This window comes from Gekko japonicus, unplaced genomic scaffold (genome assembly GCF_001447785.1).
Source record: "Gekko japonicus isolate JY-2015 unplaced genomic scaffold, Gekko_japonicus_V1.1 scaffold1414, whole genome shotgun sequence".
NCBI classification, from domain to species: domain Eukaryota; kingdom Metazoa; phylum Chordata; class Lepidosauria; order Squamata; family Gekkonidae; genus Gekko; species Gekko japonicus.
Genome location: NW_015167580.1, coordinates 161,145 through 185,953, shown reverse-complemented (window position 1 = coordinate 185,953; position 24,809 = coordinate 161,145). Strand labels below are relative to the sequence as shown.

The following is a 24,809-nucleotide window of genomic DNA, read 5'->3' as shown; positions in this document are numbered from 1 at the left end:
AAGAAATATTCTTCACCTGAACAGTAAGTGAAGGTCAAAAGAAGAAGCAAAATCCACCCCATGGTGTAATATCTGGTTTCCCAAGGCAAGAAAACTCTGCTGGTTGCTTTTCCATCCTCTGTCTTTAATACCCAGAGTTCCAGAACACACCATTTATGCAAATGTGCTCTTTTTCCATTGGTCAGGTGCTACCTGCTATAGAAGTTCACAGAACACTGAAATATCTATATGGGGAGCAGTTTTGGACAGTCTTTTAGGGCAAATTGGAAGTCCTGGCATTCTACTTGCTTAGCAAACTGAATCACAAAATAAGTAGGATTGGAATAGGATTGACTTGCTCAGTTTCTCCCCAGATAAAAGACAAAGAAATCTTTGATGAACAAATATGAAACTTTTGTCGCTATTAGCTGTGAGTATGCTGGCTTTCATTGACTGACATGAGTCTCGTTGCTGGCCCAGGTTCTGAGATGGAAAGAAATGTTTCCGAAGCTGCTGAGATGTCTCATAGCTAGCCTCACGTACAAGCTGCCAGTGTGCCATTTTACTCAGGTTCCAAGAAGACAGAGCAGCTGAAAGACCTTTGGGATATGATCTGAAGACGTGGGCTCTAGTACACAAAAGCTGTGGTTGGAATATATTGTTGTTTGTTTCTTAATGTGCCACAAGGCTGTGGCACAGCCATACCTGTGGAATTATCCTCCCCCCCTTATATATTTTTATTTCCTATGGAGAATTCAAAGGTTTTGCCTCCCCTGTAGCCTCAGTACCACAAAGACAATGACTGTAGGATCCTGTGTCTTTATTTTTACATTGTTCACTCTGAATGCCGATTAAATACAAGTAAAATTTCATTCTAGACTGCTCACTTTTCTCCCTTAAGAGGGGGGGGCAAGCTCATAGTTCATCTCGAGCACCCAAACCCTCAGACCATCCATGGCACTGTCAAAGCCTTGGAGGATGCTTTTGAAGATTTATGTACAAAATAGCAGCAGTTTTTGGTGTTTTCCGTTGCAAATCATATGGAACTTCTCCCCAGCTTGTCACGGGGATTAGAACTCCTGTATATACTGCTGGTATATAGAGAGCATCCAAAGAGTGCAATGCCCTGTGCTGTCCACATGATTGATTCAGACAACCATCTGGGGCTGCGGTCACACACATTAAATAATTCACTTTCAATCCACTTTCAATGCACTTTCCAACTGGATTTTGCAAGTTTGCACAGTTAAAAACCAGTTGGAAAGTGCACTGAAAGTGAATTGAAAGTGGGTTGTTTAGTGTGTGTGACCACAGCCTCAGTCAAGACACGAAATGGGATCACTTCATGTTATGAGAGGAAGGATGCTCTGCATATTTCCAGAGGCTCGAAGAAGAAGAAGAAGAGGAGGAGGAGAAGGAGGAGATTGGATTCATACCCCACCCTTCACTACTCAAAGGAGTCGCAAAGCAGCTTACAAACTCCTTTCCCTTCTCCTCTCCACAACAGACATTCTGTGAGGTAGGTGGGGCTGAGAGAGCTCTGACAAAAACTGCTCTTTTTCAAGAACAGCTGTGCCAGAACTATGGCTTACCCAAGGTCATCCAGCAGGTGCAAGTGGAGGAGTGGGGAATCAAACTCAATTCTCCCAGATTCAAGTCCGCACACTTAACCACTACACCAAACTGGCTGCTACTGGCTGCATTCCATGACACAATCCTTGGTAGAAAAGCATGACTATCCTGTGTAGCCTTCTGTTGTCTCTTTCAAGCAACACAAGGAAAGGAGCAGGAAACTAATCAAGGATCTTCCTGGAGTAATTTAACACCAAATGACCAGGGCTGAAGAGCAAAGCTGAAAGGGCTTGGACCACAAGACATCCTGAAGTCCTTTCAGAAGTGAACCAGGGGGAAACAGCTGGTGGTCCAGGGACTTGTTTCAGTCCCTGGAGTGGGTCAGGTAAATGTGTGACGAGGAGGTCTGTCTGAATGTGTACAAAAAAAGCAGAAAATCACTCTAGACTCCTTTCTCTTCTGAATCACAGCCATGTCAGAACAAGAGATGAAGAGTGAAATATGCCCCCAGTGGTAGAGGTGGTGGATATGTGCATATACGTAGCTCAGTTTTGTATTTCTTACTTTCTCATTGTTTGCGGGTGCATGTTTGGAATACTTTGTACTCTTGTTTGTGGAAGACTTGGCTTGTGTGGACTGACTTTTGCACGGCTGCTTTTGGGGCTCATTCCTGCCTTGCAAGAGAGAGTGAGACATCAGTGGCTTTGGGATGGTTCCTTCTGCTCGGTAACTCAATCATCTCAGCCTTGGATGTTCAAATGTATCTCTGCTTTCTTTATCGTGGGAGGGAGAAGTGTCGGTTTTTGTCTCAGTTCCTCATCAGAGTTCACCACTGTGCAACTGGCTACCACTGGTATCCCAGGCAGCACAGTAGTAATCAGCCTCATCTTCCACTTTGCTGTTTGCGATGTTTAAATGCCGAACGCTCCCAGAGCTGGAACCAGTGAACCGATCCGGGATCCCTTCTCCCCTGCTGCTGGTACCATAGAGCACAAATTGAGGGCCCTGTCCCGGCCTTTGTCGAACCCAGTGGAAGTCACTTACACTTCCACTGATAGTGCAGGAGACTGTAGCCGGTTGTTCCAGGGACACAGACTGTGAGGGAAGCTGAGTCAAAGTGGCCCCAGAAATCACACCTTTTGGAAGGAGAAGGGAAAGGAAGAATTATGACCTTGATGTCCTCAAATAACCGCAGTATTTCAGTTATGCAATGTAAATAGTCTTGCTGCTAGATAAAAAGCTCCATATTCTACTTCCTTACCTGAGCAGTAAGTGAGAATTGTAAAGGTCAACAGAGCCAAAGCCATGGTGAGCGCTCTCAAGGAGATTCACTTGGGGGTGCAAAGAGATAACTGGGTGGGACATTCCCCCTTCCCTTGTTAAATCCTTCTCAGCTAAACCCTCCCCCTTTCATGCAAATGTGGCCCATGGTCATGAGCTCTGCCAGACTAGCATGTCTTTTCTGAGGATATGCACTATTCAGGCAAAAGCAGTGACCATCAGCCACATTTGCATAAAAGATATTGTGGAAAAGCCATTGAAATGGACCTGAGTTTGCCTAGAATGAAAACAAGGCAGTGGTAGAATAATTAACTGCAGTGAAGACTGTCCAGGAACAGAAATGGGGGGGGCACAGTGATGAAAAGTTATTTTATTGTTTTTCTATCTACAGGATGAAATGGAATAGAGGAGAACAATGTAAGCTTTTTGGGGTCCCTATCAGGGAGAAAAGTGAGGTGTGTGGATGAAGTCAATAAAATTCACATGGAGAACTGAAGAGGCATTTAAAAAAACACAAATCAAATAGGCAGAAGAGGAACAAAAATAAAGAGCTGTTATGGAAACAAGCAGATTGAGTAGCCTAGTTTGGCCCAAGCTTGGGGTGCTTGTGGGGGGGCACAGTGGGAGGGCTTCTACTGTCCGGGCCCCACTGGTGGACTTCCTGATGGCACCTGGTATTTTTGGCCACTATGTGACGGAGTGTTGGACTGGATGGGCCACCGGCCTGATCCAACATCGGCTTCTCTTATGTTCTTATGTTACGCTCATTGCGCTCATCAGGGCTTGGGAGCTAAGCAGGGTTGGCCACAGTCAGAACTGGGATGGGAGACCACCGGGGAAGACTGGAGATGCTACGTCGAGGCAGGCAATGACTAAACCACCTTGACTCTTGCCGTGAACAGCCCATTGGGGTTGGGGTTGCCATGAGTTAATTGTGACTCAACAGCACATTCTTCTTCTAGGGAAACAAGCAAAGCCATTGTTCTTCCTCTCCAGATCTGGGAATCCACAATGATTCACGAAACTAACTTCACTTGGGCTGAAGCATATTTGAACCAAATAGGGTATTGATTTGGTATTGAAAACAGATCAGCCAATATCATAATGCCCCTATATAAATCAATGGTGCGACCTCATTTGGAATACTGTGTGCAGTTCTGGTCACCACACCTTAAAAAGGATATTCTAGCTTTGGAAAAAGTGCAGAAAAGGGCAACTCGAATGATAAAAGGGTTGGAACACTTTCCCTATGAGGAAAGGTTAAAGCGCTTAGGGCTCTTTAGCTTGGAGAAACGACGACTGAGGGGTGACATGATTGAGGTTTATAAGATTATACATGGGAAAGAGCAGGTAGAGAAAGAGGTACTTTTCTCCCTTTCTCACAATACAGGAACTCGTGGGCACTCAATGAAATTACTGAGCGGTCGGGTTAGAACGGATAAAAGGAAGTACTTCTTCACCCAAAGAGTGATTAACACATGGAATTCACTGCCACAGGAAGTGGTGGCGGCTACTAGCATGGACAGCTTCAAAAGGGAATTAGGTAAGCATATGGAGCAGAGATCCATCAGTGGCTATTAGCCACAAGGTATAGACAGGGACTCTGGGGCAAGTGATGCTCTGTATTCTTAGTGCTTGGGGGGGGGAACAGTGGGAGAGCTTCTAGTGTTCTGGCCCCACTGCTGGACCTCCTGATGGCACCTGGTATTTTTGGCCACTGTGTGACAGAGTGTTGGACTGGATGGGCCTTTGGCCTGATCCAGTTGTGACGTATCTTATGTTCTTAGGTTCAGAGCCAATGAATTCAAAAGGGCCACAACTTTCTCTGCAGGGCCAGGGTACCCACTCCCCTGCTGTGACCAGCTTGCAAAGCAAAACAAGCCTGGGGCTGCCCAGAATCCCAGACAATATTCTTGGGCGTAAAAATATTGATTGCAATGTGATTTCAAAGCACAAGTGAGGAGGGAGGCACGGATGGAGTGCTCATGATCTTCCTTTCAATGGACAAGGGAGGCACAGGCCTCATGATCTCCCTATGTTCCTCAAAAATACTAAAACACTATATTGCCATTTTCATAGCATGGAGGCAAATAAGATGGTGTGGTAAATAATATCACATCAGGCCTCTATTAAAGGGGCAGGAGGGTTTTCTTCTTTTTCCGTCAGTTGACCTCCTTACTCTGTGGTCCTCTAATTCTTCCTAACACATTGAAAGTGGAACAGCAACTCCACCTAGCGGTTGATGTAAGAATATCAAGCATCTAATTGGATATCTCAGTGGATGCGTGTAACATTTTTAAACACAGTTTCAAGTAGATAACCTTGTTGGTCTGCGGCGGAAAACAAGATTTACATCCAGCAGCACTTTAAAGATGAACCAGATTTTCAGGGTATAGGATTTCAAGAGGCAAAGTATTCCTGGGACTTTGATTCTCAAAAGCTTATTCCCTGGAAATCTTGTTGGCCTTTAAAGTGCTACTGGATGCGAATCTAACATTTCCCAAGAACTGCAGTGAAATAAATGGCACTGAAAAGAGTGTTGCTTTGGCTGGATCCTGTACATTTTTGCAAGTTGTTAGCTAGAACCCAATTCAGTCTGCACAGCACCTCCTATACTCCATTTACCCCCACCACCCATTTACATGAACATTGAGGCTTGCCGGGTTAGTTTGTCTCAAATTCTCCAGACCAACAGTTCTGAACAAATGAGAATGTAGTGCACATTCAGCTTAAGGGACAGCCTGTTAAAACTGGTCGTCCTGATCAAGAGAATTACAGCAGAGCTGATGGGAGGGGACCATCCACTTATAAGCAGGTGAGTAGGAAGGCATCGATAGTGTGTGTCTGTTTCTCGGTTTTGAAATATTTCCTAGCACTCTTTTCTCCCATCACAGCTGGGCCCCAAGGCAGGATGTTTCAGAAACCATTCTTCAAGGAGATATAGGTACAGTTCATCAGAGGAAGCTAATACTGGAGTCTCCACTCTGGGAGGAAAGAATGATGGTTTTTGTCTCAGTTCCCCATCAGAGTTTAGCACTGTGTAACTGGCTGCCGGTCCATGCAAGGCAGTAATAATCAGCCTCATCCTCTGGCTGGAAGTTTGTGATGGTTAAATAGCGAACGCTCCCAGAGCTGGAATCGGTGAACCGATCGGGGATCCCTTGTCCGCGGGTACTGCCATAGAGTACAAAGTGGGGGCCCTGCCCAGGTCTTTGCCGATGCCACTGAAAGTGGTGTATGCTACCACTGACGGTGCAGGAGACTTTGGCTGTCTGTCCCAGGGACACAGACTGTGAGGGCGGCTGAGTCCAAGCGGCCTGAGAACTGACTCCTGTAGAAGAAAAATAGGAAAAAACAGCAATGACCAGTTCACTCCCTATGTTCCCCTCAAATACTAAAACATTATGTTGCCATTGGTAATGAACGATACAAATTGTTTTGCTGTTGGACCATAAGGCTTCAAAGTTTCATCCTCTCACACTCTTACCTGAACAGTAACTGAGAAGAGCCAGGAAGAAGAGGGTGCGCCCCATGGTGAGTTCTCCAAAGGAGTTTGACTGTCCAAAGCAAAGAGAAAATTGGATCAAACTTTCCTCCCTTCTGTTGTTAAATCCTCCCCAGCTGAAGCATGAAGGCCCCTTCATGCAAATAGGTTCTGTGGTGAATGTCAAATTTTAAACGACGTATCTCCACTGGGAATATGTGCCTGTCTAGCAAACTGTGCAGACAAATTTGCATAGAGGAGATTTTTAAAGTACTTACAAATGGCCCTAGCTTTGTCCAGGATGAAAATGAGGCCAGTGAGAGTGTAATCCACCATGGTAAAGGATAATGGGGAATACATACCAAGGTTATTTACACATGTGATAAGAAGAACACCTCTCAGATCTGAAGCATATCACTTGTGAACATTCGTGACTGGAAATAGAGTCAAGGAGAGCCTTATTTAAATCAAAACGTGTAGGCTCAAACATATACATAACAGAAACAGACAGGCCAACATCTGTTTAAATACCATGGAGGAAGGGGAAAAAAGACAAAATTTCTCCCCAGACCTGAGAGATCATAACGATTGTGAAAACTAATTTGGTCAGAATGCCAGTCTAGGATGGAGAACTTTATTACGTGATCATGGGCCATCCAGTCTCCCTCTCTAGGGATCCTTGCTCACAGGCTTTGTAGTAAGGATAAGATAGACGAAGAGAGAGAGCCATCGGCGCTTTCCTGAGCTCTGTGGAGAAAGAGAGAAATAAAGCTGAGATAGATGGTGAACTTCCCACTTATCATCTCTGAATGGGGTGCAAGACAAGTTGTGTAAATCTAATCCCGTCAGATGTCAAGAAACTGGACCAATCGTTCCCTCTTCTGGTTTAGCTCAGGTATAACAGAGGATGCCTTTGGCACATATTTTGTCTGTGCTAAAAATAAGATCCAGATGAATTTAACAGTTTGTTCCTAACATGGCGTTTTTCTTAACTGATTACAGCATACATGTTTAACTTTCTGCACTGATATAACTGGCACTTGGAAGCAGTGTTCCTTCTAAGCTGAGTTTGTGTGAGCTAGCTCACAGTTTTTTAGCCTCCAGCTCACACATTTTTGTCTTAGCTCAGGAAGGAAACCAGAGCAAACTAATGTATGCAGTAGCCAAATCGTTTGCTCACAACTTTAATGCCAGCAGCTCACAAAGTAGAATTTTTGCTCACAAGACTCCACAGCTTAGAGGGAACACTGCTTGGAAGTGCTTCTGTTTGACTAGATTCTGTAGACTGTAAAAAAAAAGTAATTAAGGAAGTGGGAAGTGTCCAGGAGCAACTTAAAGACCAACAGGAATTCCGGGGTATAAGATTTTGAGGATCAAAGCGCTCTGGTATTTCACAAAGGGAGCTCTGACTCTTGAAAGCTTAGACCCTGGAAATCTGGTTGGTCTTTAAGGAGCTACTGGACTCAAGGCTTGCTCGCTTGCAAAACAGCATGGCTACCCACTGGAAACTATCTAGCTAGGCTCTGCTTTTAAAATGGCACAGGAAAGCTCACCATTGCCGCTCTCTTATAGCCCATTATAGTGCTTTCCACCTTTCCCTGCCCTGCTGTGTGACTTCGGGGAGTGCTGGGTTGTGGAAACTCAGACATGTTGCCAAATAAGGTAACATCTACTTTGGCCTTGAGCCATTTGTTCTTCAGGCAGGCAACGTATTCCATTCCACATACCCTTCACTGTAGAACACCCATCTCTGGCTGCAATCATATGCACAATTAGACCTGACATAGGCACAAATGCAAGGCGTATTTAAAGGGCACAATCAGACAACAACATCTGGGAAGCGCCCTGCAGCCATCGGCAACCCGTTCTGCTCCACCGCAGAAGCGGAGTTAAAAGACACCGGGGGAAATCCGGTAGTTAACAGGTTGTGATGGGCCACGGATGGACTTTCCTGTGTCTGATCACTCCAGCGTGCTCTCATGGCATCAGGGTGGTCTGATCAGGCCATCCCAGCTCTGTGCCATTGTCCCCCCCCCTTCGCAGTATGCGCATCATCGCAAACTCTATAGGGGGCCCTCAGTGCAGAGGTGCGATTCATCGATCCCTCAGTTAAGCACATGGAGGGGAAAAGGCACACAAAAAACCAACTTGCCTGCATTTGCATCTGATCACGCACTGACGGACGGCGCCCACAGCTTCAAAGGGGGTGTGATCGTGCAACTGCAGGTCAAATTCCTCCAGAGAAAATAGCCTTGCTTCCCCCCCCCCAGTTTTTCTGGCACGTGTGACCACAACCTCTCTCCATCCCATCTACTTTGGGGCTAGAGAAAGCGTCCTGAGGCAAATTGGTCTTACTTGTTACCTGCTTATTCTCTCTCAAATGCCCTGAGCTGCAGAATAGCCCTGTCATGAAGATGTGCTCCATGCTCACTGCTAGAAGCAGGGGTCGTTCCGTAGAAAAAGAGCTAGGGGAACTCATTAGCATATGCCACATACCCTGACAGGGGTGGGGAGAGGCGGGGAGGAAGCAACTTACCCTCCCTCTTCTCCTGCCTCCTCCTGGCTGAATGAGGGCCGGAAGCGGGGCGGCCGGAAGCAGGGGCGGGGCTTCATTGTGTGCCCCACCCCCCGTACCTCACCTGGGGGAACTGCGATCCCCCGCGATCCCCCCCAAAATGACCTCTGGCTAGAAGCTTATAGAAAGATGTTCCCTCCTTTCTTCAGCAGATGTTTTTGTCTCAGTTCCTCCCGTGGCTTTATCACTGTGGCTCACACGTAGCTACTGTCACTGCTGTGACCTCCGCCACAATAGTAGGTAGCCTCGTCCTTTGCCTGCACATTGGTGATGGTTAAGTAAGCGACTTTTCTAGGACTGTCCGTGGAAGCGGAGAAATTACCAGAGACCTCAGATCCAAAATTGGTCTTGCCAGTGCTGACTTTATAGAACAGGATGAATTTGGGGCTCTTGCCCTCTTTTTGCTGATACCAGCTGAAACTTCCAAATGTCATGCCAGTCATTGTGCAATTGAGTCGAGCCGTGTCACTCAGGGAGGCTGACTGAAAAGATGATTGAGTCAAGGTGAACTGGGCCAAGGACCCTGCGGAGAAGTCAGAAAGAATTTTGGAATTAAACCTGAATCGAGTTTTTTTTAAAGTAAAAGTTTAAAAACTGCAAAAGAGGATGAGAAATGGATACAAAATGATTGCCAGAAGCATGAGACAAACGTTAAGAAATATTCTTCACCTGAATAGTAAGTGAAGAGGAAAAGAAGACACAAAATCCACCCCATAATGCGATATCTGGTCTCCCAAGGCAAGAGAACCCCTTGTGGTTGCTTTTCCATCCTGACCCTTAAATGCCCAGAGTTGCAGAATACTCCATTTATGCAAATGCACTTCTTCCTCATTGGCTAGATGATGAATGCTGTAGAAGTTTGCAAAACATTGCAATGTCTATATGGCTTGCAACTTTGGCTAATCTTGTAGGACATTTAATATGGTTCTATGAACATGACCGTGAAGGCAAACTGAAAATACTGCTATGTTTCTGCCATTCTGCTTGCTTTACAGATTAAAACAAGTATCAAGTAGGATTGCAGAAATATGGTTTTGCCAATTTGTTCCCAGGTAAAAAAGAGGCAAAAAATTATGATCAGAAGTGAAACCTTTATAGCTATATTAGCTGTGTTCCATTGACTGAAACAAGTTCCACCAATGGCTCATGTGCTGAGACAGTATGGAACTTTTATGAACATTCCAGCTCTTTGAAAGATTAAAAAAATACACAGGACTTTGCTTTGAGAGAAATGTGCAAAATTATTGTGAAAGGTTTCATAAGAAAAGGAAATAGGCAATACTACTGAAGATTTGAAAAAAAAATACTGTTTTACTTGTAGGGATTTTTGTCATCCCATCTTTCTACTGCAAAGAATACTCAAGGAAGAAAACAAATTATCTAAATCAATCCACAACAATGAAGAAATTCAGTAATCAAAAATAAAACATTAAGACAGATCAATAAATAAGCCATACACATAAGAAGGGAAACTATGGACATTAGTGGTGGCATGTGCCATCAATCACAGCCGACTTTTGGCGAACCCATTGGGTTTTCAAGGAAAGAGATAATAGAGGTGTTTTGCCATTGCTTGCCTCTGTGTAACAACCCTGAGATTCAGTGGTGGTCTCCCATTCAAGTACTAACCGGGTTAGCTTCTGAGGTCTAGTAAAACCTATCTAGGCTCAGCCATCCAGGCCAGGGCTACTAAGATTAGTTTAAGGATAATCTCCAAGGACAGGTAAGCAGGAAAGACTTCCCCTGGCATCTCAAGGATGTTGAATTTTACTGGGTAACAAGTTCCAGATCTACAGTGCCACCACAGAAAAGGCCGTCTCTGCAGCAGCCACTTCCTAACTTTTCATTGTTGGACATTTGGGGATCTTTGTATGCACCACTGAGGACACCTGGCCACCACACAGTGTACTGTAAAGGAAGCATCTTGTTGGGCTGCACAGACCACTGATTCAGACAACTACCAGAATCCTGCCTTTCAAGAAATGGGAATGGGGTGCATTTGGGATTCAAGAAGAACACACTGTACATCCTCAGAGGCTATTTTCTTGACTAGTTCTTGAAGGTTCCAGGATCCAGTCCTGGAGGACAGCTTGGCTATGCTGCAGAGCCTATAGTTCTGTCTCTGTCCAAGCAGCTCAAGGAAAGGGACTGGAAACTACTGGTGGTTCTTGCAAGAATAATTTACCATCAAACAACCAGGGCTGAAGAGCAAATCGTAGAGCCTTGGACCACCAGCCGTCCAGCGGTGCTTCCAGAAGGCAGCCAGAGGGAAACAGCCAGTGAATTAGAAAATTGTTTGTCACCTGGCATCCCTGAAGTGGATCAGATCAGATGACAGGGATGTATGTTTAAATAGACACAACTAAGCTAGAAAAATGAGTCTTCCAGACTCATTCCTACTCTCTGTCACAAAAAAATAAAATAAGGAAAAGTGATGCGCTGTGAATTATGTCAAAAAGGATAGAGCAGGTTGATGTGAACATTTAAATCATGCAATACTGCCTTTCTTAATCTGTCCATCACTTGATGTTTTGCGGAGGAACATCTGGACTACTTGGCAGTCTGCTTGGGCAAGATTTGGCTTGTGTCAACTGATTTGTGCATGGGTGGTCGGGGTATTCCTCTCTTGCAGAAGGAACTAAATATAGATGGGGGGTGTCCAACTATGTGATTCAATAACTTCAGCCATCAAATATACCACCGGTTTCCTAACTGATTGGAGGAAGAATGAAGGGGTTTGTCTCAGTTCCCCATCAGAGTTCACCACTGTGGAACTGCCAACCACTGCTGTGCCAGGCAATACAGTAGTAATCCCCCAAACAATTTTTACTCTTTTTCAAAAGGAATACAGAATTCAACATTATACAGAATTCAACATTAGCAAACCAGTAGTAATCAGCCTCATCTTCAGCCTGGACATTAGTGATGTTTAAATAGCTGATCTTCACAGTGCTGGAACCAGTGAACCAATCTGGGATCCCTTCTCCCCGGGTGCTACCAAAAACCACAAAGCGAGGGGCCTGTCCAGAACTTTGCTGATGCCAGTGTAAGGTGTACACAGTGCCACTGATGGTGCAGGAGAATTTAGCTATTTGTCCCAGGGACACAGACAGTGAGGGGGGCTGAGTCAAAGTGGTCTAGAAACTCACACCTTTTTTTCGGGGAGGGGGGGAGGAAAAAGGAAGAATCATGACCTTGAGGTTCTCAAACAAGATCAGCATTCCAGTTATGCAGTGCAAACAGTCTTGCTGCTAGATCAGAAACTCCATTGTCCATTTCCTTACCTGAATAGCAAGTGAGAATAGCAAAGATCAACATAGCCAGAGCCATGATGAGCCCTCTAAAGGAGATTCACTTGGGGAAGCAAAAAAGAGATAACTGGATGGGACATTCCCCCTTCCTTGTTTAACACTTTGCAGCTGAACAGTCCCCCTTTCATGCAAATGTGGGGCATGGTCATTTGCTCTTTCCAGACTGTCATGTCTTTGATGAGGATATGCAGTACACGGGCAAAAATATTCACCACTGGCCACATTTGCATAGAGGAGATTGTGAGAAAGCAATGAAATGGACATCAGTTTGACTAGGAGGAAAATAAGGCAGTGGTAGAATAAGAAGAACATAAGACGAGCCCTGCTGGATCAGACCAGTGGTCCATCTAGTCCAGCATCCTGTCTCACACAGTGGCCAACCAGTTCTTCCTCTGGATGGTCAGCAACAGGGCATAGAGGCCAAGGCCTTCCCTTGATGTTGCCTCCTGGCTGTAGGATTCAGAACTTTAGTGCCTCTGAATGTGGAGGTCCCCTCAGTCACCATGGCTAGTAGCCATTGACAGACTCATGGGGGGCAGGTCCGGAGCAGCTCAGAGTCCTCTTGGGAATACAGATGTTTATTATAACTTCATTTCTATGCACAAGTGAGAAGGGAGTAGAGAAAGAATACTCATGTGTGCCAGATACAATCTTACTTCCCTTCCTGCCACAGGTGTGCAAACCATCTCCGCTGTTGTGCCACAGATCAAGAGCTCCCCCTAAAGGCAAAAACTGAGATACCAGCTTTTGCATGAGCTACATCACTGGTTTTTTAAAACAAAATATGCTGAAATTAAGCATTTTTATTGATTGATTGTTTATCATACACATGTTTAGCTTTCTCCTATGTATTCATTTTATTTATTGAAATATGTCCCTCTTGCCTTCACTGCCATCCAAGGTGGCTTACAGAAATCAGTATGCCCCAGCGCCAAAACAATTGAAAGACGTATCAAAAGAAATGTCGTGTTCATGACAACAACTATCCCATCTCAAACCCTCCTATAATTAGGACAGTTTAGATGGGTCCTTGGTGAAGATAATGTAACAGCTGTCAAAACATTATCAGCCAACAGTTTATTCCCTCTGAAGATATATTTACTGCCATTAAAGAAGAGCATTAATATTCTTTTGGCAAGGCCCTGTCTCTGACATTGCTAGACCAAACTGGACTACTCTCTCAAGATTTCTTGTCTGACACACGCAAACAGGCAATCTAGGATGTAATCATTCCCTGTTCAGCCCCCAAATCTGACGGTTATATTGGATAGTTAAAACCAGGGGTCATTTCGTAGAAAAAGAGCTAGGGGAACTCATTAGCATAACTCATTAGCAAATGCCACACCCACTGACATCAGGGGCCCGGTGGTGGACCTGCAAGGCCGGCAGGAGTGCGAGGAAGCCCCGGGAAGGCCCTCCCTGGCCCCAGGCAGGCAGGGGTGGGGAGAGGCGGGGAGGAAGCAACTTACCCTCCCTCTTCTCCTGCCTCCTCCTGGCTGAATGAGGGCTGGAAGTGGGGCGGCCGGAAGCAGGGGGCGGGGCTTCGTCATGTGCCCCACCCCCTGCACCTCACCCGAGGGAACTGCGATCCCCCGCGTCCCCCCCCCCGAAATGACCTCTGGTTAAAACCAAATGTTGTGTCTCTCATTTCTGCTGGAGCTTTCTGATTTGGAAAGCACTTTCTTGGAAATCTTGCACTGTCTGTGCTTCTAGCATGCTGTAGTTGGGATCTGTGCAGACAGCACAGCTGATGGGAGGGGCCCATCCATGCAGAAGCAGGAGAGTAGAAAGCAAGAGACGACGTGTGTCTGTTTCTCGGTTTTAAAATATTTTCTGGCCCTCCTTTTTCCCATCACAGCTGAGCCCCAAGGCAGGGAGTTTCGGCATCTATGCTTCAAGGAGATGCAGACACTGTTCATCAAATGAAGATCTGTATTAACTCTGGATTGTCCATTCTGAGGTTGGAAGAATGAAGGCTTTTGGCTCAGGGCCTCATCCGTTTTCCATTGTGAAACACACCACCAGCATATTCCTATCCACAGCAAAATTAACCAGCCCTATCTTCAGATTGGATGTCCGTGATTGTTAAATAGTGGACGTTACAAGGTGGAACCTGTGAACTCACCTGGAATCCCTTCTCCTCAGAATCTGCTAACATGCTGCACAAAGCACGGCCAAGAGTGCAAGAGAGTTATGTCATGTGTGATGAGTAATCAATATCAAGTACAAAACGTCCACTTCTACTCCTGACATGCATTCATGCTCATGAGACATTTCAATGTATTTTATGAGCTGAAATTTTCAGATTAAAAATTGAGATATCATGTAAATAAGTCACGTTAGGTTTCCATGACTGCCCATCAATTGTTATTGCTTTTAAGTGCCTAAACATCTATTAGACCTTATACTGGAACTAGAACTGAGAGCAGTACAAGGAGAAACAGGACCCAGATATCAGGATGTCAAAATCAGCTTGACTTTCTGAGGCAAAAGCTTTCTGGGTTTAGAGACAGAGCTATCCTGCACCTTTTACAAAAACAGACAAAAAAAACCCCACCTCTTATTTTGAATATCATTCCTTCATGGAATTGTTCCTCATAATCATCAGCATTGGTAGAACATCCATTCCTCACAAAGAGATGTGATGTTATAGCGAATCCAATATGTATTTGATACATTTTCATGAAGAAGATTTTGAAGAGGAACAGGGTTGGGTTAAAATGGGTCCCCAATGAGGATTATGAGGTGGATGTGTAGCTGAGGGCACTAAACTCTGATGGGCCACTGAGTCAGAGAACATTTTCCCAAGTGGTTCATACGCTGCTTCCACACAAAAAATTCTCCCCACATGGAAAACAGGAAGCCTCTTCATTAAAGGGGAACAGGTATATTGTACTGTGTTCATTCCAAGCACAACTCATGGACTTTCCCCTTAAAACTGAATTAAAAGCAAATCTGTTTAAATCCAGCTCAGAGGAGAGACTACTGAATGGCTAAATGGGACCATCCTTGTGGATTCTCCCTTCATCACTGGAGTTTGGTATAGTGGTTAAGTGTGCAGATTTTCTACCTTTCCCTGCTCTTCTGTGTGATTTCAGGGAGTATGAATTGGGTTGCGGAAACCCAGACATAATTTGCCAAATCCCACGTAGTTTAGCCCCCCCCCCAGACATTTCTTCCCCAAGCAGAGAATTCCTTTTATTGAAGAACACCCCCGCCACACACACACCCCTTCCCCCTCTTACACACACTGGGGCAAGATCAGTCTTCCTAAGGTAAAGAGCCTTACTTTTTGGGCACCCATTCTATCCTCACAATGCCTTGGGCTTCAGAATATCCCTTTCATGAGCTTCCTGCTCTCTGCTACAGCCCTATAGACTTTCCTTCCTTTCTTTACCAGATGTTTTTATCTCACATCCTCCTGAGAGTTTATCACTGTGGCTTACCCATAGATACCACCATAGCCTGCACAATAGTAGGCAGCCTCGTCCTTTGCCAGCACATTGGCAATCGTTAAATAAGCGACTTTTCGACGGTTGTCTGTGGAAGCAGAGAAATTACCGGAGACCTCAGATCCAAAATTGGTCTCACCAGAGCTGACTTTATGCCACAGGATGAATTTGGGGCTTTCCCTCTTTTTGCTGATTTCAGTAGAACTCTCCAAACGTGTAAGCAGTAATTGTACAAGAGAGTCGAGCCGTGCCTCCCAGGGAGGCTGACTGCAAAGGTGTCTGAATCAGGGTGAACTGGGCCGAGGACCCTGAAGAGGAGGAAGAGGTAATTTTGTGAGTTAAACATATCTTTGTTACAGAAAAGTTTTTAAAAACACAAGAACGGAATAGACAGGCACACCATGTAAATCACAGAAGCATGAGAGAAACATTAAGAAATATTCTTCACCTGAACAGTAAGTGAAAACTGAGAAAAGTGAGAGAAGAAGCAAAATCCTCTCCATGGTGCAATGTCTAGTTTCCTCAGGCAAGTAAACCCTGCGGGTTGCTTTTCCCATCCTCCGCCTTTAATACCCAGAACACACCATTTATGCAAATGTGCTCTTTCTTCATTGGGCAGGTGCTACGTTCTATAGATGTTTGCAGAACATTGCAATATCCATATGGGGAGCAACTACGGACAATCGTTTAGTGCACTTATTATAGTTGCAGGAGCATGATATGGAGGGCAAATTGGAAGTCCTGCTATGTTTCTGACATTCTGCTTGCTTACCAAACTGAATCACAAAACTAGAAGGACTGGAGTAGGACTGGCTTTTTCCGTTTCTCCCCAGATAAAAGAAATCTGTGATAAACAAATCTGAAACTTGTGCAGCTATTAGCTGTGAGCATGCTGGCTTTCGTTGATTATATGAGTCTCATCTCTGGCTCAGGTACCGAGATGGTATGAAAAGTTCCGAAGCTGCTGAGATGTCTCATCGATAGCCTCACATACAAGCTGCTCTAGAGATCCAACCTGCCAGTGCGCCATTTTACTCAGGTTCCAAAAAGGCAGAGCAGCTGAATGGCCTTCAGAATATTATCTGAAGATGTGGGCTCTAGTCCACAAAAACTGTGGTTGTAATCCAATATTGTTAAGGGGTGTTTTTTTGTGTGTATTTTATGGTTGTGTGTGCTTGTGTGCCTGGAAGTCATGGTGTCTTCTGGTGACTCCTAGTGGGGCAAAAATGTTTCAAAGGCGGCTTGATATTTGCCTGCCTCTGCATCCCAGGCCTGGTATCCCTTGGAAGTCACCCTTCCAAGTACGTGCCAGGGTTGGCCCAACTTAGCTTCCTATATCTGATGAGATCAGGCTTGCCTGAGCTATCCAGGTCAGGGCAAATGTTGTTTGTTTTTTAATGTGCCACAAAGGTGGGGCACAGCTATACCTGTGAAATTATCCCCCTTTTATATATATTTTAAATTTCCTATGGAGATTTCAATGGTGTTGCTTCCCCTGTAGCTCCAGCATCAGAAAAGCGATGACTGTAGGATCCTGTGTCTTTATTTTTACATTGTTCACTCTGAATGCCGATTAAATACAAGTAAAATTTCCTTCTAGAGTGGTCCCTTTTCTCTCTAATGAACTGGGGAGGCACAAGGTCATAGTTCATCTAGGGCACCCAAACCCTCAGGCCAGCTGTGGCCCTGACAAAGAAGATTCATTTACAAAACAGCAGCAGTTTTTGGTGTTTTCAGATGCAAATCATGTGGAACTTCTCCCCAGCTTGCCAATGGGATCAGAACCTTTGTATGTAGTGCTGGTCATACTGGGCAGCCCAACAGAATGCAGACAAAGAGTGCAATTTGCTGTGCTCTCCCCACATGATTGATTCAGACAACCATCTGAATCCTGCCTTTCAAGACACTAAATGGGATCACTTCATGTTAGGAGAGGAAGGATGCTCATGCTCTGCATATTCCCAGAGGCTCTTTTCTTTATTAGTACTGGTACTTGCTGTTTTCCATGACTTGGTCCTTGGGAGAAAGGCTTGGCAATCTTGTGAAGTCTTCTGTTGTCTCTTTCAAGCAACACAAGGAAAGGAAGAGGGAGAAACTCCTCGAGGATCTTCCAGGAGTAATTTAACACCAAACGACCAGGGCTGAAGAGCAAAGCTGAAAGGGCTTGGACCACAAGACATCCTGAAGCAGTTCCAGAAGTGAACAAGGGGGAGACAGCCGGTGGTCCAGGGACTTGTTTTAGCCCTGAGGTGAGTCAGGTAAATGTGTGGTGGGGAGGTCGGTCTGATTATGCACGAAGAAACCAGAAAATCATTCTAGACTAATTTCTCTTCCGTAATTACAGCCATGTCAGAACAAGAGATGAGGAGTGAAATATGCCCCCAATGGTAGAGCTGATGGATACGTGCATACACATAGCTCAGTACAGGCCCGTAGCCAGGATTTTTAAAGTCAGGGGACATTTAAATTTCTTAGGGGGTACTGGCTAATCAAATTAATCTGGGAAAGAAGGCCATGATGCCCTGGGCTGGATGGGAAGTCAGGAGGGCTGGCCAGTAAGTTGGGGGGCCTACTAGCCCTACGGTTGCCAAATATTTTTTAGCCGGGAGCGGGGGGCTCCCAGCTGGTGTCGGGTGTGCGCGTGCGCATAGCGCGTGTGTGCGCCATGTGCGCGTCACCCGGAAGTGACATCGCATGCTGGGGGCAAGGCCACGGCCATTTGAGGGGAAAACAAAGAGTTTTCTCTTTGTTTTCCCCTCAAATGGCTGTGGCCCCGCCCCCAGCGTGCAATGTCACTTCCGGGTGATGCGCACGCGAGGGTGGGGTTTCCCTCGGGCCCGGTTTTCATCGCGTTGAAAATCGGGCCGTCAAAGCAGGGGATTCCCCGCCCCCCGGCGCCATTTGGCAACCCTAACTAGCCCTGAGATGCCCCACTGTAGCTACTGGCCTAGCTCAGTATTGTGTTTAAGAAACATTTCATTTCTCATCATTTCATTGTTTGCAGGTGCAAGTTTGGACTACTTTGTACTCTTGTTTGTGGAAGACTTGGCTTGTGTGGACCGACTTTGCATGGCTACTGAGGGGCTCACTCCTGCCTTGCAAGAGAGAGTGAGACGTCAGTGGCTTTGGGATGGTTCCTTCCGCTCTGCAACTCAAATGTATCTGCTTTCTTTAACATGAGAGGGAGAAGAGATGGTTCTTGTCTCAGTTCCTCATCAGAGTTCACCACTGTGCAACTGGCTACCACTGTCGTCCCAGGCAACACAGTAATAATCAGCCTCGTCTTCCACTTTGCTGTTTGCGATGTTTAAATACCGAACGCTCCCAGAGCTGGAACCAGTGAACCGATCTGGGATCCCTTCTCCCCTGCTGCTGGTACCAGAGAGCACAAATTGAGGACCCTGTCCAGGTCTTTGTCGAACCCAGTGGAAGTAGAGGTCACTTACACTTCCACTGATAGTGCAGGAGACTTTAGCTGTTTGTCCCAAGGATACAGACTGTGAGGGAGGCTGAGTCAAAGTGGCCCCAGAAATCACACCTTTTGGAGGGAAGGAAGGAAAAGGAAGAGTCAGGACCTTGATGCTCTCAAATAAACACAGTATTTCAGTTATGCAACGTAAACAGTCTTGCTGCTAGATAAAAAGCTGGATCTTCTACTTCCTTACCTGAGCAGTAAGTGAAAATTGCAAGGATCAACAGAGCCAAAGCCATGGTGAGCCCTCTCAAGGAGATTCACTTGGTGGTGCAAAGAGATAACTGGGAGGGACATTCCCCCTTCCCTTGTTAAACCTTTCGCAGCTGAATCCTCCCCCTTTCATGCAAATGTGCCCCATGTTCATGTGCTCTTCCAGACTAGCATGTCTTTCTTGAAGATATGTGCTATTCGGGCAAAAGCAGTGACCATCAGCCACATTTGCATAAAAGATTTTGTGGAAAAGCCATGGAAATGGGCCTGAGTTTGCCCAGGATGTAAATAAGGCAGTGGTAGAATAATTCACTGCAGTAAAGACCATCCAAGAACAGAAACAGCGGGCATTTTTCACAGTGATGAAAGGTTATTTTATTGTTATTCTGTCTACAGGATGAAATTTTATTTATTTATTTATTTTTTTATTTTATTTTGGATTTATATTCCGCCCTACCCAACGGCTCAGGGCTGCTAACAAGCGGCAATGCCGAATTTAAAATTTAAAACAGTAAAACAATATTACATACATAATAAAATCAGTGCTCTAATAAGCTACATAAAATCACCAAGATACGCAACATTCCACATTGGCGGCCGACTTTTTTTTTTAATGGCATGAGCACCAGAAATGATATTCTCCCCATCTCTGCCGGGCGACATCTACCCTCCCAGTAATGGGGTAGATGGATGATGGAATCTCAGTGGTGGAATAGTGGCGGCGGCGGCTCCTACTCAATGGCCTGGCGGAAGAGCTCCGTCTTGCAGGCCCTGCGGAACCACCGAAAATGCCCTGGCCTTAGTTTGGGCAAACTTCACACTTCGCGGGCCTGGGACTTCCAGGAGAAGGAGATTCCCCAATCGCAGTGCTCTTGAGGGAAATGGAAGAGAGGAGAACAATGTTGGCTTTTTGGAGGAAAGTGGAGGGTGTGGATACAGTAAATAAGATTCACATGGAGAACTGAAGAGCCATTTTTAAAAATTCAAACAGGCAGAAGAGGAACAAAAATAAAGAGCTTTTATGGAGACAAGCAGCTTGAATAGCCCAGTTTTGTCCCAAGCTCCTCAGGCCTTGGGAGCTAAGCAGGACTGGCCACAGCCAGAACTTGGATGGGAGACTGCCAGGGAAGACTGGAGTTGCTACGCAAAGGCAGGCAATGGCTAAACCACCTCAGATCTTGCCTTGAACGTCCCATTGGGGTTGGGGTCACCATGAGTCAGTTGTGACTCAACACCATCTTCTTCTTCTTCTTCTTCTTCTTCTTCTTCTTCTTCTTCTTCTTCTTCTTCTTCTTCTTCTTCTTCTTCTTCTTCTTCTTCTGAAACAAGCAAAGCCATTCTTCTTCCTCTCCAGATCTCGGAATCCACAATGATTCGGGAAATTAACTTCACTTGGGCTGAAGGATATTTGAACCAGAGCCAAAGAAGTCAAAAGGGCCACGGCTTTCTCTGCAGGGCCAGAGCACCCACTCCCCTGCTGTGCCCAGCTTGCAAAGCAAAACAAGGCTGGGGCTGCCCAGAATCCCAGACAATATTCTTGGGCGTAAAAATATTGATTGCAATGTGATTTCAAAGCACAAGTGAGGAGGGAGGCACGGATGGAGTGCTCATGATCTTCCTTTCAATGGACAAGGGAGGCACAGGCCTCATGATCTCCCTTCCTTTTCCAATCACCTCTGCCCCAGGGCCCCGGCTGTCAAAGCTAGATCAAGATCTCCCCCTTGAGGTGAAGACTGGGATATCAGGTTTTATAGATGCAATCTTATCAGACTTGTAAGAGACGCTGAAAATAATCAAACCAGACTCAAGCATTTTTGTTTCCTGGTTTTTATAATGGACATGTCACCGTTCTCCCATTTATTCACTTGGGCTGCAGTCATACACACTAAATAATCCACTTTCAATGCACTTTTCAACTGGATTTTGCCAGTTCACACAGTAAAAGTCCAGCTGGCCAAGTGCACTGAAAGTGGATTGAAAGTGGATTATTTAGTGTGTGTGACAGCAGCCTTGATTTATTAAAATACTTCTCTCTTGCCTTTATGGTCATCAAGTGTGGCTCAAAGCGGCCTACACAAACCAGGATGCACCAGCACCATAAGAGTTTAAATACACATGAAAAGAAATTCACAGTTTATGACAACAATTACCCAGTCTCAAAGCCCCTTTAAACAGGGCTGCCTTGCATCACTGAGATCACAGGAATCTCCTGGTTGGGATACATGTAGGGCTGCCACGTGTGGGAGAAGGGGGAGGGAGGGTTGTCAGATCCAGGTTGGGGAACTCCTGGAGATTTGGGGAAGGAGCCTGGGTGGGACAGGGACCTCAGTGTGGTACAGAGTCCACCCTCCAAAGTATCCACTTTCTCCAGGGGAACTGATCTCTGTAGTCTAGAGGTGATCTGGAGGCTGGCATCCCTAGGTATATGTGCTAACATTAAGTTATATGCTGCAACAACCTTGCAGAGCAACTTTTACCTTCTTTGCCATTTTAATCCATTAATTCGCCAGGCTCATATTCAGATTCATGTCATGACAACCATATTTCGTGTGTTGTTTCCAGGGGAGGTCTTAGCCAAGGGGCAATAAGGGCGGCTGCCCTCCACCTGTGCTGGGGTGTGTGTGATGGCTGACACACACACCCATTGCAAGGGGGAACAAAGAAAAAGAGTCGGTTCCCTCCATCGTCACTTGCACCCATCCTGTCTGTGTCTTGGGCTGCCCATGCTCTTCAACAGTCAGTCGTGCCCACCCCACCTGGGGTGTGGGCAGCTGGCTCACCAGCGACTGCTTAGGCCTTCTCCATCTGAGGCTTGGGCAGCTGGCTTCTATCAATGGCTCCCACCTGCCTCATATAGAGTGAGGGCTGCCTCTTGTTCGGCCCAGTGGGGAGGACCCAGTGGGGGTGGCAGTGACCTGGGGATTTACTTTGGGGGAGGCTTATTGTCTGCAGTCTTCAATACATACTATACTCCTCACCCAATTGCTGAAGATGTCCCTGTGATGAACAGCTACGCTTTGTGATGATTAAACACAATGTATCACGGACTGAGGTTTGGCAGGAACGGCTGACACCAACTGGCTTGCAACAGCCCTCCAGTGCAGAACATCCACATGCTAGAGACTGGGATCAGGGGGACAACAATTCTCAAATATGATTGCCAAACCTGGCTTAGGAAATTCCTGGAGAGTTGAGTGCAGAGCCAGGGGAGAGTGGGGCTAAGGGAGGGGATGGACCTCAACAGGCTAGAACGCCACAGAGTGCACCTTCCAAAGGAGCAATTTTCTCCAAGGAAACTCATCCCAGAAGGCTGGGGAACAGTTGTAATTCTAGGAGATCTTCAGGCCCCACCTGGAGGCTGGTAACCCCACTTCTCTGGCATGATGTTTTAGAGTGGAGCTGAAAATGTGAGTGACTTCAAACATCTAGATTTCTCATTAAAGCTTTCATTGTCAGCTGTCACTTCTTTATTAGTGAAGCTTTAATTGTCACTTCTTTATGCGTGAAGTACAGCATCAAATTTGAACCCATCCCACTGTTAGTCCATTTGTCTCACAGTGCAATCCTAAACAGAATGATACTCATCAAAGCCCATTGATTTAAATAGGTGGGAGTAACTCTGCACTCGATTGCATTGTAAATCAGCTGAAACCAGCACAAAGTCGCTTATGTGTGATAAATTCAGCCTCAGCCACAGTTCATCAAACTAAGCTCTGCAGTGAGGCCCTGGGGAGGAAGGTTTTTGTCTCAGTTCCCCACCAGACTTCACCACTGTGTGCGTGTTGCTATACCACATGCCACAGTAATAATCGGCCTCATCTTCAGGCTTGGTGTTTGTGACGATTAAATAGCCAGTGTTCCCAGAAGTAGAACCAGTGAATCGATCTGGGATCCCGTCTCCACTGCTGCAGCCATTACACTGTACAAATCGAGGGGCCTGTTGATACCAGTAAATGATGCTCAGGCTGCTGCTGACGGTGCAGGAGAATTTGACCGTTTGGCCCGGAGACAAAGATTGTGAGGCAGGCTGAGTCAACGTTGGCTGCGAAGTGACACCTTTACAGAAAGAAAAGGCAGAAACCATGACCGGAATCTATTTTCTGTTCTCTAAACATCACAAAGTATTTTGTTTCAATTGTAAAATATACATTATACAATATATACAATAAAATTATGAAAAGTCTTGCTGTTGGGCCGTAGATCTGAGAAAAATGAATCCTCCACACCATTACCTGAGCAGTAACTGAGGAGTACAAGGCAGAACAGAGCGCACAGCATGGTGAGTTCTCCAAAGATGTTTCTCTTTCTAAAAGTGGAGGGGATGTTCCCCCACCTTGGTTATATCCTCCCAAGCTGAAGCAGTTCAGCCCCTTCATGCAAATGTGAGCTATGACAAAAGGCTTGCTTAAAGCACCATTATCTCTCCCGAGATTATGTGACGTCTTAGCAAAGCCAATAATTATAAGGACAAATTTGCATAGAGGATTTGAATTCACAACACTAAAGGCTGATGGGAGATGCAAAACCAGGGTTGTTTTCATAAATTGTGAAAAGAACTACTTTCTGATCTGAAACACATCACTTGTAATATGATGTGGTGACACCATTTCAGTTTTTTTACCCAGAAGTTATGCCAACCCACTGCATGCCACTCCCGCTCTGCATGCCCTGCCCCCCAAAAGCTCCTGGGATTGCCAGGCACAAACCTGGAAACCTTCAGTCTTGCCCTTGGGGGAAAACTGGAATAGAAGTGTGAGAGTTCATAGACCTTTCACTCAGGAGCTCTACACTACAGGTTGCGATATACACTTGTTTGGGCTACTCCAAAATTCAATACTTTTTGGGTGGCCAGAGAAAAATGTTTCTCAGCATTTGGAGTCTATATGCAAGTACTCATGGAAGCCCAGCAAGGAGTACACAGGCCACCAGGAGGACATTGGCTGGCTTCACTTCCCACCATAGGTCCTCCCTGGGCATCTCTATGGTTTGCTAATTCTGCCCAATGTATAGAAAATGGAACAATATCTCCCCTTAGTGGTTAACATTATTATACTGGAAATCTCAGTAGACGCACATGTAACATTCTAACTGAGATGAAATAAGTGGAGTTTATGAGGGCTTTGCTTTGGCTGTATCCTGTACATTTTTGCAAGCTAATAATTAGAACCCAATTCAGTCTGTGTAGCACCTCCTGCACTCCATCTACTTGTCCTTGAGGCTTTCCTGGCACTTCCCTTACTATCTTTCCGGCCTCCGGACAGAATATTTCTGTTCACTCAGGCTTTTAACTGAGCTGTATCCAAATTAGTCCTGTTGAGTGATTGATTTTTATGACAAGCAAGCATCCTTCTGATTGGCTGTCCAGAACTGGCTCAGACATTCTATTTATTGTACTTTCTAGAAACCTGCCCTGTCTTAAAGGAACTCTGAGAAGCATACGTAGTTCTCTTCCTCCATTTTACTACGAACA

At 45.6% G+C, this 24,809-nt stretch overlaps 1 gene segment (V, D, J or C); it reads right to left on the bottom strand.

Moving 5' to 3' along the window:
* Window positions 1-5,855: 5,855 nt before the first annotated feature.
* LOC107112690 lies at window positions 5,856-6,384 on the bottom strand. The segment is given in 2 exon segments: window positions 5,856-6,163; window positions 6,320-6,384. Coding segments are annotated over 2 exon segments (354 nt in total).
* Between the last annotated feature and the right edge of the window lie 18,425 nt (window positions 6,385-24,809).